General features: G+C 49.3%; 1 protein-coding gene across 1 annotated transcript in view; it reads right to left on the reverse strand.

The window, feature by feature from the left end:
* Window positions 1-5,021: 5,021 nt before the first annotated feature.
* Window positions 5,022-14,861, reverse strand: part of LANCL2 (LanC like glutathione S-transferase 2) — a 31,780-nt gene continuing 21,940 nt past the window's right edge. Inside the window, exons 7-9 of the mRNA XM_012926137.2 lie at window positions 8,786-8,962; window positions 6,780-6,852; window positions 5,022-5,323 (exon numbers count right to left, since the gene is read on the reverse strand). Of these exons, the coding sequence (XP_012781591.1) occupies window positions 5,208-5,323; window positions 6,780-6,852; window positions 8,786-8,962 (366 nt within the window). The 3' untranslated portion in view covers window positions 5,022-5,207. The remainder of the gene's footprint in view (window positions 5,324-6,779; window positions 6,853-8,785; window positions 8,963-14,861) is intronic.

The raw sequence follows: 14,861 nt of genomic DNA on the forward strand, positions 1-14,861 counted from the left end.
CAGCACACTTGATGACCTTGCCAGCAGAGGAAGGAGCTATCACAGGGACGGCGAAACATTGCTGGGGTCAGCACCTGTCAATGTGGCCTTCTCCACCCAGCGTTCCCATCCACACAGGCAGGTCTAGTTTGTAAATAGGTACACATGTGTGAGTGAAGGACAGTGGTGTATGGCTCTGCTCCCTAGTCCCAGCTCTCTGCTGTCATATGCCCGTGGAGGCAGCAGTGATGGCTCAGGTGGTTGGAGCCCTGCCACCACGGCATTAGAGCAAAACTGGAGGATGGGAGCTCATTTTGTCACTCAAATTTCTTTAAAAATCAACCCTAGCTTCTTGCCATGATCCAGAGCTCGGGGGTGGGGGTGGGGTGCGGGGAACAGCCTCTGCTGGGCACACAGCTAGGGGGCAGGAGTGCATCTGAGCAGCTTCCCTGACAGATTGCCCTCTACTGCTTGCTCAAGGAGCTGTCTCCCTCTTGTGCCTTCATGGCTTTAGCCCTAGAATCTATGTGGGGAGAGGGGGCAGGGACAATGGGAAGGGCTCACTATTATTCTTTACAGGGGAGTGAGGAGCAGCTGAGCTGTGTAGGGCCCCTGCTGCTTTTTCCCCTTTGTCAAGAGGAGTTGAAGAGACCTGGAGACCTATGTGGGAAGGGCCTCAGAGCTGCCCCAGGTCCTGGCTCTGGGCCCACTCCCATCTCCTGTTAGCACCTGCTCTCCCTGTGGCTGCCTGGTATGCCATGTCCCATGGAGCATACATGGCTGTGGGCAGTGGCTCTGGGGGGGAGAGCCTTCTGAGCATTAACAGGCTTTCATTTAAAGACAAACCAAGCCCATGTCTTTTTAAAAAGCTTACAGTGAACATGTCCCTTGCAGGAAACATAGCTGCTGCTGGATGCATCAGGAGCAAGGAAGGGGCCACACAAGAGCCCAGGAGGTATGCATACCCACTCCTGGGTCCTGGTCATACAACCTGGGACCAGACTCAGATCATCCTGCTGATGGCCCATCCCCTGGGGTGGCTGCTGGGTAACAGGCTCATCCCAAAGCAAGTGCACTCACTGGCTCTGCTTCCCCAGCTGGAGGGAGGGTCTGTGAAGTGTCCCATGTTCCCAGGGGTCACTCACAGGGCATCCATTGCTGGAACAACCCAGGCTGTTTGCCAGCACATGCAGCCTGTGGGACAGGCATATTATTTAAAACAGTTCCTGTCCTCATTGATGTAGTCACCATTTCTGGCAGTCAGCAGGAGGGGCCCATCCCAGGACAATACATGTTATCACCATGGCTAGCAGTCAGCAGGAGGGACCCATCCCAACCTCATACCTGTAGTTACACGTTGCTGGCAGTCGGCAGGACTTCTGTGTAGTTTGTAGTGTTGGTGTATGTTTAAGTCCAAGTTAAGTCCTGACCGTGTCATGTGTACTTACAGCAAAGAAGTGTAGCTGGGGTACTTAGATTGTGTGTGTGCAGAGTGGGGAGTGGGCCCCACCATCAGCCCACAGTGTTTTTGTTTTCTTTACATTTCTCTACAATTTTTAAAACACTTTTTATTGGAAAGGCAGATCAGATTTACAAAGGAGGAGAGGTAGAAAGATCTTCACCCACTGGTTCACTCCCCAAATGGCCATGACAGCCTGAGCTGAGCTGATCTGAAGCTAGAAGCTTCTAGGTCCCACATGGGGGCAAGGCTGTCCTCTACTGCTTTCCTGGGCTTCAAGCAGGGAGCTGGATGGGAAATGGAGCAGCTGGGAAACAAACTGACACTACTCCAATGGGATCTCGGCACTTGCAAGCACTAAACCATTGTGACAGGCCATAATTTTAACTCTTAAGTGTTCTGTTTCATTTTGAGCTTTTGACATTATATACTCTAATTTGCCAACCAGGCTTTGTTGCCATTATGCATGGAGTGAGCCATGACTCTGAATGATTCAGTTTGGATGTGGTTTTGCCAATTTGAAAAACAAGTGGCAATGTGATATTCTTGCCACTTGCCAGGGTCGAGTTCTTTAGAGGGCCTTTGGTTGGTAAGATCAAGGCTGGCAGGATTGCACTGCATTCTTCCAGGTAACAGGAATGTGTGGAAGATCATGAGACACAGCATTAACATGCATGTTGGTAATGCATGTGAGGAAATCATGACAGCACTGAACATGCATTTGGTGATGATGTGGGATGCTCAGGATGCATAGCATTTAACATGCATCTTAGCAATGTGCATATGCCTATAAAGACTCAAGACATCCAGGTTTAAAGCCAGTTCCAAAACTCCTGAGTAATACCTTTTTTTGCGGCTGCATCTGCCAGTGTATTTCCGTTGGTGATATGGCCGTTGTTCGTATTTTGATCTCCCCTGCAGTGGATGATGGTCACTTCCAGAGGCTCCATAACTACCTGGAAGCAGCTCAGGTCTTTGTTCCATGTTTAGTGGTAGGATGGTAAAGTTCTTCACCCAGTCAGTAGGCTTCATGCTCTCAGAATTACTGTGTGCGCATGTGGCACAAGAGGAACCTAATGGGTCTGTGTCTGCCCTCTTCCCAGTTTTGCATGACACACTCGGTCCTCACGTGCTGGATGAGGGCTCCGGTCTCCCAAATACAGATGGGAAATTGGTGGTGCTATGTATGAAGTGGACTGGACTAGCTGCAGCCATTGGTGTTTGGGGGATCTGGCTGTGGTCCCACAAGGAGCCCATAGCCTTGAGCTGATCCATAGATAGGAGTGCAGGGCAGGCTGTGTGCTGAGCAACTGGGGCTGCCACCACCTGTGCTTCCATGACTGACACTGGCTCCTCCCATGGCAGTGGTATAGAAGCAGCTAGGGCCTGCAGTTGGCATGTCTAGCTCCCACAGAGCAGCCTGCCAGCATGCATGCCTGTCTTGATACCCACCCCCTTTTCATTGCTAGGAGCTGGAACTCCGAGGAAAGCTAGGGACACATGCATGGCCTTACTCTACACCCTGCCTCCTTGAGTCTTTGTAACAATGCTGGGGACCTGGACTTTCACTTGGATTACTGTTTTTGTGAATTTAGCAAATCCAACAGATGTGACACTGCATTCCTCAGCTAAAAATGGTGTGTTCACTGCAACACAGGATCCGCAAGGTGTTGGGGACCCCAAGCACAGGCCTCTCTGGCCTGTGCATGCAACATATCAGGCAGGGACTTGGGATGCTCTGATGAGCATGCCTGGCATCCAGACTGCCCATCCTTCTCTGATCACAGAACGGCGTTAGCAACCTTACCACCATCCAGGGTGGGATGTCTTGCTAGAACTGAGTGTACAAGACCTTCTCAGAAACATAAATGAGTGTGTTTCAGCTGAGAGCCCATTGCCCAGCACTGGATCAGCGGACCAAGATGCCACAGGCTGTTGCCATCAACCACATTTTATCTAATCACAGAGGCAAAGGCCTTGAGCACAGTGGGAACAGTTGTGGTCAGTGTCGTCAGTGTGCCTATCTGTGGTCTACAGAGCAGCATGTCAGACTCCAGGAGTGTCCCGAAGGCCCCCATAGGGCACCCACATCCTATCCTGGGGCTGCCTTCATGGCATCCAAGTGGCATGGTGGTGCCTATCACTACCTGGTGGACAGGTGGCTTCAGAGTTCAGAGTCTGTAAACTCTCAGGTATGTTTTCTTCTACATGGGGTAGTCAAACTGACAATTAGTTTTCAAGCATGCATGCCAGTCAACACCCAGAGACCCCTGGGCCTGAAGTCACCAGGCCAGTGAGGATTCCAGGAGTGGCCTCCTCCCTGCCAGAAAGGGCTGTGGGGCAACCACCAGCTTCCTTTGGAAATGAACATGTCACTTCAGATAGAGAATGGGACAGTGGGAACAGGACACATCACTTCCTGCGAAGAGGGTTGGGATGGCTGAAGTGACACAGGGTCACTCAAAGCGCAAGGTTATGTGTCAGGGTGCCAGTACCCAATGAAAGCTCAATGATAGCTTAGGGGTCTTCCCTCTGCTGTGGTTTTCTTTGTCCTTGTAAAAGGGATACCCAGATGACACAGTACTTAGGATGTTGAGTGCTAAGATGGCATCTGGGTGGTGACAGTGTAGATAGCCCCTGGGGGTAGGGAGGGTGTAGACGGTCTCTGGGGCTGGTAAGGAGTTCCAGGGTTCCTGGGCTGGAGAAACTTTTTTCTGCCGAGATCCATTTGAATGTAACAGCACCCATGGGTCCTATAAAACCAGCATTTTACAGTCGGCTGTGTAGATCTGCTGGACTCCAAGTTCTGGGTGCAGCTGCTTTGGCAGGGCCAGACCAAACGCGTCTACTGCCCTCACCCACTCCCAGGCTGGTCCCTTGGCAACTGAGGCTTGAGCTGGTGTTCTCAGAACTGAAATCCATGTAACAATTTCTGGGATTGCAAGAATCCAGATTAATGGCCATTTTATGACAGAGAGAGAGACAGCCCACAGCTCATGCTGGTATCTTGGCTGTAACAGTGAAGCCTGTATGCAGTGCATACCAGTGCTTGTGATTTATTCCACCCCGGAGTGCCCGTCCAGGTCTGTACCTGATGACTTACTCATGTGAACTGTGCTCACCAATTGCTGGACCTTGGCCTCCCCTCCCTCGCATCCATAAGCCACAGTGCTGAGGAACTTGAGTCTGTGCCTGGTGAGTGCCCACGACGGCCATGCTTGACCTTACTGCTCTCTTGTGGTAGGGCTGCTCTCTCCCGCTTTGAGTTGCTCCCCAGAGTAGCCTGGGTTCAAGGGACCTGCACCCAAGGCTCCAGGAACCTCTGCACTGAGACCAGGGCTCTGGGAGCTGCTTGCGCCCACGGGGGCTCCTCAGAAACAAGGTGACACACGTGCAGAGAGGCTTCCCACCTCACACTCTCCACTGCCTTCGGCTTCTTTCTCTCATGCACCCCGGCATTTTCTGACATGCAAGAGAGCTGACTCTGTCCGTTCCTGGGTAGGTGCAGCTCTGAGTTTGTGGGGATACTAACAGCCACCTACACCTGCAGACAAACATGGAGAAACATGCAGACGCCACACGGTCTGGGTGTGGAGAACTCATGTTGCACATGGCAAGGGGACACAGGACGTGAATGGTAGGGTTTCTGTTGGTCATGCTCTGACGCAGGGTCTCTGTGAGGAAGGGGGATGTGCCAAGTATCTGCTTCTTGTCCTTTCTTTCCAGATTCATAGCTGGTTCTGGGTCAGGCATGAAGCAGGCTGGTATTTTACGTGTCTTTTTGTACCTTTTCATCCCTCTGTGAAGAGCCAAGTTCAAATGCTGGAAACCGTGATGTTTCTGGCACCAGGATGTCAGAGAGGAAGTGAACTGCACCAGCCATGCCTGCAACACAAAGGGGATGGCTCATGAAGGGCAAGGGCAGTGAGTCGTCTGCAGCCCCAGGGAACATGGCATATGGGGACACAGCCTCCAGTGACCCCTGTACAACACCAGCAGGTCATGCCCCAGCGTTGTCTTTTAAAAACGTGGCTTGTGTTCATTAATCTTGTATGAGGGGTTTCAAGACATTTGTATGAAATAGGATAAAGTCATTATATTTTAGCGCAAAAATCCAAAATTCTTGCATATTAGGGAAGGATCTTCAAAAATCCGTTTGATAAAAAGTAACATGGGCCATGCTGGGAAGAGCCATGTTGGCGAAGGGCAGCACCTCCAGGGGACTTGGTTCCCTCTGGAAGGAGCTGCCTGCCCACTGTGGTCAGTGGCCACATGAGACTCAACAAGACACCCCTCAGCCCTCCTGACAACCTGGTTCCTGCTGTGGTGAGGCAGAGGGCAGAACCCATGGCCCATGGCCTTTAGCTAGTTCATTGAGACTGGCCCTGGGACCCTGACATCACTGTTGTCAACCTGAGTTTATAAACCTGAACGTTAGCTCAGCTGCACATACACTGTGCTTCTATGACCTTACAAGACTACAAGTTGTATCCTGAGTGTTTTTCCTGTATGATTTCTCTGAATTTTAAAAACAACATATAGATTACACAAAAGACCTAACAAATGCTCTGTATTCTGCTCACATAATTTTGATTTTAAAAATAGTATTACATCAGAGTGAAACAGGACATGTCACTGAGTGGCCTGAAGGACTATAGCACCAGCTTTGCACACATGGACTGGACATCACAGAATAAATGGACAATTTCCCAAACACTGAACAGCCTAAGAGCTAGTATGAAATCAAGTCTGTTTAAAAATGCCAGAAAGAGATTCTATGTAGAATTCAAACATCTGAATTAGGTTAACAACATCAATTTCCCCACCAACTAGCACCCAGCTGGTCCTGGAAAAACAGAGGACAGGGCATTTTTCGGGGAGTATCTAATTCTAACCAGCACAACCAGGGACCATCCTGCAACAGTTTTTGCCCAATCTGTTTTGCCAGGAGCAGATTCTGTGAATTCCCTTCCCTGCTTTAACTCACTGATCTTCTACGTACAACTTTCTTCAATATTTACTCTTGTCATTTTTATGTTTCCAATAATTAATATTCTTAAATGCCATCACTCATCCTTCTTTATATGATTTACATAGGCAAGTAGCTTTAAACTATTATTCAAGCTTCCAGTTACTGCATCATTGTCACAAATGTGACATATAAAACACCCACAAAGTCATGGGCTGTCTGCCTGCACACTTCACTGAAGATCTAAAACCACTTGGCAGACATTCATGTGAGCAAAAAGTGGAGAAGTGACAAGAGATCAGCTCATGTTCATCCATAACGATGGACACCAATGCCACCCACCATCTAAACCAGCTCTCTGCTCCCTTTTACCTTCAAAGAGGGAGTAGGGCCTGTCAGGAATGCGGCACCCATGAGCTCCATAGTCCAGACACCACTCTGCAAACTGAGAGACATTTCTTATTACAGATGGTGTTTTCACTAAAGGAAAGGTGATCATTGACCAGTGTGTGCTGTGCACAGAACCCCATAACTACCCTTCTCAGCAGGTTGGGCCAGGTACAACCTCTCCATTTCCTCCTGTTAGGTGGCAGCTGCCACATATGGCACCTGCGACCCGTCTGTCTCTTCAGTGAGAAGTCTCTTTCATCCCCAGTAAACACTCCCTGGCTCCTGCACCACCTCCAAACCAGCTGCCAGCCCTCTCCAGCTCTGCCTGGCTTAGAGATCCCTACCATCGGCAGAGCCTGGTGCCTCTTAGCCCACACCCACTCAGATCTGCAGCTCTTGGGCTCTTTCCAAGGTGCCCCTTGGCTCCTGGTGCTCCTGAATCACTTCATAAACTGATGCCCAAGCCACAGTGTGGTCATTTGTATGAAAAATCTTTAGTGATGAAAATAGTACCTGTGGTGTTAAACTGATTGCTTTCCAAAGTCCTCATCTACTCACCATTAGAGCTGGTTCAGGAAACACTCCCGGCCCTCTGTGCTAGACAACAGGGATATGTGTGGACAGCACCACCTTGCAAAAAGCACTGGCCTAGATCATGTGGGTTCTACATCCTGGATATTTTTCAGCACCAACGATGTTTAGTTTTATAACTCGACATTTCTTGCACTCATAATTAAGTCCAGGTCTCCTCCCACCACTGCTGTCTTCCTCCCAGAGCCCAGCTCTGGGTCGGTATTCACATATCCCCAGGCTGGCTCTCTCACGGATCCTAGGAGGACCCCTAGTTATGGTGACCACCTGCCTGACCCTGTTGTATTCATGTTTCTTACCTTTGTGGCACCAACAGACCTACTTCCTCCCCAGACCAGGCCAGGCCATTTTTGGCCCTATCTCAGCCATATAAAGTCCTTTCAAATCCCCCATGTTTACTTGTTTACCTACACATCATCAAGGATGGGGAAGCCTTCAGCTCTGTCCATTCCCACCTCTGCCTAGCCATCCTGTACAGCCCATCTCATTGTCCTTCAGGGCTTGGCCACAACCCAAATTTCACTTTGTACATGTAGGTGCTGCTACTGCGACACAGCCTGTGGGTTCTGAGCATCTGGGTGACCGTACCAAATGTGTGCTGAGTTTGTGGGTGATGCACTGTGTGTGCGCCTTGAGTATGGGGTAAAGCTGTGAATGTGCTCTGAGGGTACAGGTTCTGTGCATGTGTGCCCTGAGCATGTAAGTTCTGTACTACTGTATGCTCTAAGCCTGTGGGACTATCCTACATGTGCGCCTTAAATGTGAGGGTGTCATGCTACATGTGAGTCCTGAGCTTGTGCTGCCATGCTATATGCACTGAGCCTGTAGGTGACATGCTACATATGTGTCAACAAGGAGGGGTCCCCTCTGCCTAGGTGGAGGAAAGACCTCATGACACAGGTGCTCCTACTTGGAATGCACCAGCCTGCACCAGCATCCACCATCCCCTGGGCTCCCACCAGTGTCAGGGATGGGCAGTGACCCAGAGAAATAAGGTCCTAAGCTTCTAGTTCGTAAGAAACACAACAAGAAGTACAGTGAAAGAAGGAGTGATATTTTCAAATGGAGGCCCTCAAAAGCCCCTCACTTTAACAGACCAAGCACTGAAATGCAGGGAGTGGTGCACATTCCAGGGGGAAGGAGCTAAGAGCAGGACAAAGGCGTGGACATCAGGTCTAGCCAAGAAATGTGTCTCTGACCTAGCAGTGTGATCCCAGTACAGACCCTGACCAGGCAAGCAGTGAATCCGGAATGCATATTCATCCACTCTTTATAGATATTGGGATCCACGGTCATGACAAGGCTGTGCAGAAGGAACACGACACCAAATGGGTCTGTATTCCTGAACGAGGAACATCCTGGGTGTTTGGGTATCATCTGGATCCTGCTGTCCTTACCTTGCAGGCCCGGTAGAGGTACTTTTTGTCCTGTGTGAGGCGGTAGAGGGACAGGAAGCAGTAGCCATTTCCAGCAGTTCCATGGCAGATCCCATAGCCCTTCCGGAGCAAGCCCCGTTGCCAGATCACATCGCTGCAGTCCATGGCTTCCTTCAAGTACTTCTCCTCCTTAAAGACCTGGAAAAGCAACAGGGCAGCATTAGGGATGCTTTCACTGAAGAGTCTGTACAGTACTTTCCTTTCCTGGTGAGAGAATCGTACCCAGTGAGGGTGGTAGACAAACGAATCCTTCAGCAGCAGCCGGCAGCACGTTCTAACTGCAATTGGCCAGCCTATGCCTCCTACTCTCCACATGGCAGAGCAAAAATAATTTTTGAAAAGATTTATTTGGAAAGAGGAGTTACACATCAAAAGGGAGAGATGGTGTCTTTCATCCACTGGCTCACTCCCCAAATACCCACAACAATCATGTCTGGGCCAGCCTGGAGCCAGGAACTTCATCCAGGTATCCTGCATGGGTACTGAGAACTGCTGCCTCCCAGACATGTTAGCATAAAGCTGGACCAGAAGTGAACAGAAATTATACTGGACAAAACAGAACTGTGCCAGACAGAAGCTGCGATCTCTGGAGAGGAGAGGAGAGCACTGAAAAGAAGCAGCATGTCTGTCATTATCCAAGTGCTTTTATTCACTTAAAATACTAGGACTTGGGACTGGCAAGCTAATCTTCCACCTGCAGTGCTGGCATCCCATATGGATGCTGGTCTGAGTTCCAGCTGCTCCATTTCTGATCCAGCTTCCTGCTAATGGCCTGGGAAAGCAGAAGAGGATGGAAAGGCCTTAGGACTCTGTACTCATGGAGGGTCACTGAAATAAACTACTGGTTCCAGGCTTTGTAGTGGCCCAGCTCTGGCCATTGTGGCCATCTGGGGAGTGAACCAACAGACAGAATACCTCTCTCTGTCTCTATAACTCTTTCATGTAAAAATAAATCTTAAAAAAATTATTCAGGACTATTTAAAGAAGAAATGATAGGGAGGTGCATAACACTTTAGCTGTAATGTAACTGACACACAGTGTAAAGAATGGGAAGTCAGGGTCTGGCATGATGGCTCAGTGGCTAAAATCCTTGCCTAGCTTGCACTGGGACCCCATATGGGCGCTGGTTTGTGTCCTGGCTGCTCCACTTTTCATCCAGCTCTGTGTAGCCTGGGAAAGCAGTAAAGGACAGCCCAAAGCCTTGGAACCCTGCCCTTACATGGGAGACCTGGAAGTGGCTCCAGCTTCAGATCAGCTCGGCCCTGGCCACTGCAGCCACTTGGGGAGTGAACCAGCAGACAGAAGATCTTTCTCTGTCTCTCCTTATCTTTGTAAATCTGATTTTCCAACAAAGATATATATATTTTTAAGAATGGGAGGACATACAACCATCAACTTTTGTGAAGTAACACAAAGTTAGCACTAAGCAGACCGTGAACAGTTAGGGTTGGATATGCAGTCCCCACAGCAACCAGGCTCTCCTGGAGGGGATGCTAGTGTCAAAAGCAGTAGCTTCACCTGCAGTAATACAACACTGACCCCTGTGCAAAACAAATTCTAAGACCCACTTTGACAAGTGTAAAGCTGCCAGGTGAAGTACAACACAAAACATCTTGATGGTCTTGAAAAGGGACATTTCATAATGACAAAAAGAGATAGCTAATTAGAAAGACAATCAAAAAGTTCGTGGAAAATGAATAAAGAGATTTTATTTTGGTGCAAAAAATTTTGGAATCCACGTTTCTTCATAATAGACGCTCTGAAGTACCCTGGTCTCTGTCAGTCTATCTATCGCTTGTTATAGCCTCAAAAATTCGTCTATCATCTATCTATACATCCATCCGTCTGTCCATCCTTCCAACCAACCATCCGTCCGTCCGTCCGTCCGTCCGTCCATCCATCCATCCATCCCTCCCTCACCTGCCTGATAACGCAGCCTCATAATGCATGAACCCAAAGCCAATAAAGCTGTGGTAACACACTGTAGATGTAGTAGGAAATCAAACAAACATGGAAGGCCAGAGGCTGGGTGTCTGCAGACTGACTCAACAAAACTTCTTGGGAACATATGCCGTAGGCAACTGCCTAGGTTGCTCTGTACTCTCTGTACTAGGCAAGTGCTATATTGCTGGGAGGAAAGCAGCCAATAGCTGGCGGGCATTCTGGGACTGGTTAATGACAAATCTGTGTTAATTATACTCCTATGCCAGGATAGTTACTTTTTTTTTTTTTTAAGTATGTGGGGAACGCTGCACAGCACGGTGGAAGGCAGGAAACAACCAGGCCAGGACATGCCACTTCAGCCCCAACTACGCTGTGTGCTACTGTAGGGTACAGAAACTGGAGATGGCCCAGAGAACGGAATCTAGGAACATGCTGTAGTGGGGTCCACTGAGAGCATATCTTACAGGGAGGATTGACTTCCAGGGGCTTCCATGGACTTGGCTACTATACCTGCATGTAGGTGAGAGAGCTAAGGTAAAATGGTTTTTAGCAGGGAAACCAGAAGGCATGCAGGAGACCTGGGATGGGCTAAGTAGCATTGCTTGTCGCCCGCTGGCACAAGCAGAAGTTGGGACTGGGGGGCACGCCTGGCTGCACTAGGTTGCAATGCCTATCTGCAATGTGTTGGGGCAGTGGGTGGGTCACGTCAGAACGGGCTGCAGCACCCACCAGAATGTGAAAGACCCAGATATAGGAGCAGGTTCTGTAAGGCATTTGTGGGCTAGCCTCTGTGGAACTGCAGTACCTGCTGGTTTGCATGACAGCTACAGATGGTGATAGGATGAGCCAGGCTGTACCACAGAACTCACTGACACTCATACGAATCAGGATTGGGAAGAGGCCAGCCTAGGCCAGGCTGCAGCACCTGCTGGCACACACAAAGGATGGGACTGAGGGCAGACCATGTTAAGCAGGGCTGCAGCATCTGCAGCCAAGATTGAGATCTGGAGTTGGGAGTGGGCCTCGTAGGGGAACATGAGGAACTACCTTGCTAGGATACAGCTCCCATTGGGGAACACAAGAGTGGGGCTGGTAGAGGCCAGGCCAGGTAGCAACACTTGTCAGCCTATGTGTGGGCTAGGTATGGTGGGTAGGACCAGGCCACAGTACCCGCTGGCACATGCAAGAGCCAGGATGGGGTGTGGACCATGCTGGGCTTGGATAGGTTGCAACACCTGCCAGTGACAGCTGAGACTGGGGGCAGGCAGGCCATACCAGGCTGGGTTGAAGCACGTTCAGGCAGGCACAAGATCCGGGGCTGGGAATGGGCCTTAGGGGGGAACTTTGGGGACTTCCCTACTAGGCTGCAGCTCCCCCTGGTGTTTGTGAGAGCCAAGGTGGGGGGCTGATCGGGCTGGGCAAGGATGCAGCATCCATTGGCATGCATGTAGGCTGGGTCTGGGGGTATGTCAGAGTGGGCTAGGCTCCAGTACTTGTTCACATTTGCACGAGCCAGATGGGTACATGATGGGCTGGGCTAGCCCACAGCACCTGCTGGTTCACATCAAAGCCAGGTCTAGGGGTAAGACAAGCTGGGCTAGGCCAGAGCACCCACTGGTCTGCATGAGAGCCATAATTGGTGCAGGCTGGCTGGACTAGGCCAGAACACCTTCTGGCAAGTGCTGAGACTGGTGGTAACTCAAGCTGGATCACAGTATCCCCTGGCAAGGGTGAAATTCAGAGCTGGGAGTGGACCTGGTAGGTGAACTGACAGCACTCCCCTGCTAGGCTGCAGCTCCCAATGGTGCACATAAAAGTCAGAGCAAGTTGGGTGAGCTAAGCTGTAACACCCATGGGTATGCACGATTGCTGCATGGGATATGAGATGAGCTGAGTTAGGCCATAGCACAGGCCGGTACATACAAAAACCAGGGCTGGGGGTGAGCCTGGTGGCAGTTATTGAGTGTTGCCCTAACTAGGCCATGGTACTCACTAGTATATGTAAGGATCAGGTCTGTGGCAGCCTGGATGGGCTGGGCCATAGTACCTGTTGGTTCATGTGAGATATGGGGTTAAGGTAGAACTGACCAAGCTGCATCCACTGGTATGTGCACTGGCTGGTGCTGGTGACAGACTGAACCTTATCCTGTACTGGCTGACACACGTAAGAGTCAAGTCTGAGGTCACCCCAGGCAAGGTCTCTTAGGGGACTCCCCAACTAGATTACTGGAGACTCCAATCCTGGCCACAGGAAATTCACAAAGTATGTGGTCCAACCTTGGAATGCATGCATTGGGACTGCACTGATGCCTGTGCAGTGGACAGCAGGTCCAGATGCACATGGGGACATGATAGCCAGCTCATCTAGGCCAGCAGAGGATGTCAACTGCCTTGTCCAAGGATGGAAAGCAGAACAGGTTGGATCATTCTCCTGGACAAGCTTTGCAGCATGTTCTTAGGTCTGTGGATGCAATAAGATGGACTCTTTCAGATAATAGACCTTGGCAAGATTTTCCCAACCCTGGTGCAACAAAGTCTCAGAACTACCAAAACCACTCAAATGATACCCTCAGGACATACTTTCCCACACTGGGGTCTCTTAAAGCGCTATTAAATGACTGTCTCCCATCCTCAGGTACTGATACAGTTGGACAGCCAGGAGCAGCCCCTTTCCCTTTTCCCCAAGTGGAAACAGGAGATAGGAAAGAACTGAAACATTTGTCCCATCCACCTTCCCCCATACCTCAACCCTCCCCATCCTAACATAAGACCCATATGGGCGTTCATTCCTTTTAACTATGTCAATAATATTAAAAATAAAATACAAATTATAAAAAAGAAAAACAATGAAATGGCAGTTTCTAAGTATCAACACCAAGGAAATGACAATGCATGTCCACAGAAAGACAAGAATATTTCACCAACTTACTCATAGTGCAAGCAAGCTGATAAACTTTGGTATATTTATATGAGTGATTATTACAATGAAGACATGACAAAATCTTGAGGAAGATGGAAATACAGTCTGTAAACAATCCTTCCACTAGTTGTAAAACACACTCCAAGAAAGCCATTTGAAGGTTTCAGGCCTCTCTGCAAAGCAGGAGGATCATTTACACAGAACCACACTTACCTGAGGTCAGAGTGCTCCACCTTGGAAGCGAGCATTCCTGAGACAGCCCAGAGTGGGGAGAAGGCTGCTGCCCTGCTGTGGTACAGCGTCTGAGACCTGCTCACTGGCTCTGCCAAGTGTGGGCAATTAGAGTACAGTGTCTAAATCCCCAAAAACTGCCAAGGGCTTAGGACTCAAAATGTAAGTTGAAAAGGTAGAACTTGCTGCCATCACCCTAACTTACTGTTAGACAGTCAAGAACAGATACGGGTTTTCATCAACATATGGGATCTGAAAGTGTCATCTGGTAGCAAGTTACTGACAATTAACAAAATCCTCAAGATAACAACATTGTTGTTAAAGCCTTGATTTTGTTTTGAGACCATTTAAACTACATGCTAAATTTACAGAATATTTTCTAGTCAAACATCAATACAGGATTAGCATGTAAAGGAGGCAAAGAAAATTTTATGAACTTAGAATGAACTAATAATTTTATTTGTGAAAAATACCAATTTATGGGCCCGGTGGCGTGGCCTAGCGGCTAAAGTCCTTGCCTTGAACGCACCAGGATCCCATATGGGTGCCGGTTCTAATCCCAACAGCTCCACTTCCCAAGCAGCTCTCTGCTTGTGGCCTGGGAAAGCAGTTGAGGACGGCCCAATGCTTTGGGACCCTGCACCCACGTGGGAGACCCGGAAGAGGTTCCTGGTTCCCGGCATTGGATCTGCACAGAACCAGCCGTTGCGGTCACTTGGGGAGTGAATCATCAGACGGAAGATCTTCCTCTCTGTATATCTGACTTTGTAATAAAAATAAAATAAATTTTAAAAAATATATACCAATTTCTCCCCCAAATAGTTGGGACCTTTATGCCATCATAATTACAGTTTTAGGATTCAGGACTTTATGTACCAGTACAGGACATGAGAAAGCTTGTCAGTACATATAACACTTCTGGCCTAGTTTTCAGAGCAGACA

This window comes from Ochotona princeps, chromosome 20, assembly GCF_030435755.1.
Source record: "Ochotona princeps isolate mOchPri1 chromosome 20, mOchPri1.hap1, whole genome shotgun sequence".
Lineage (NCBI taxonomy): Eukaryota > Metazoa > Chordata > Mammalia > Lagomorpha > Ochotonidae > Ochotona > Ochotona princeps.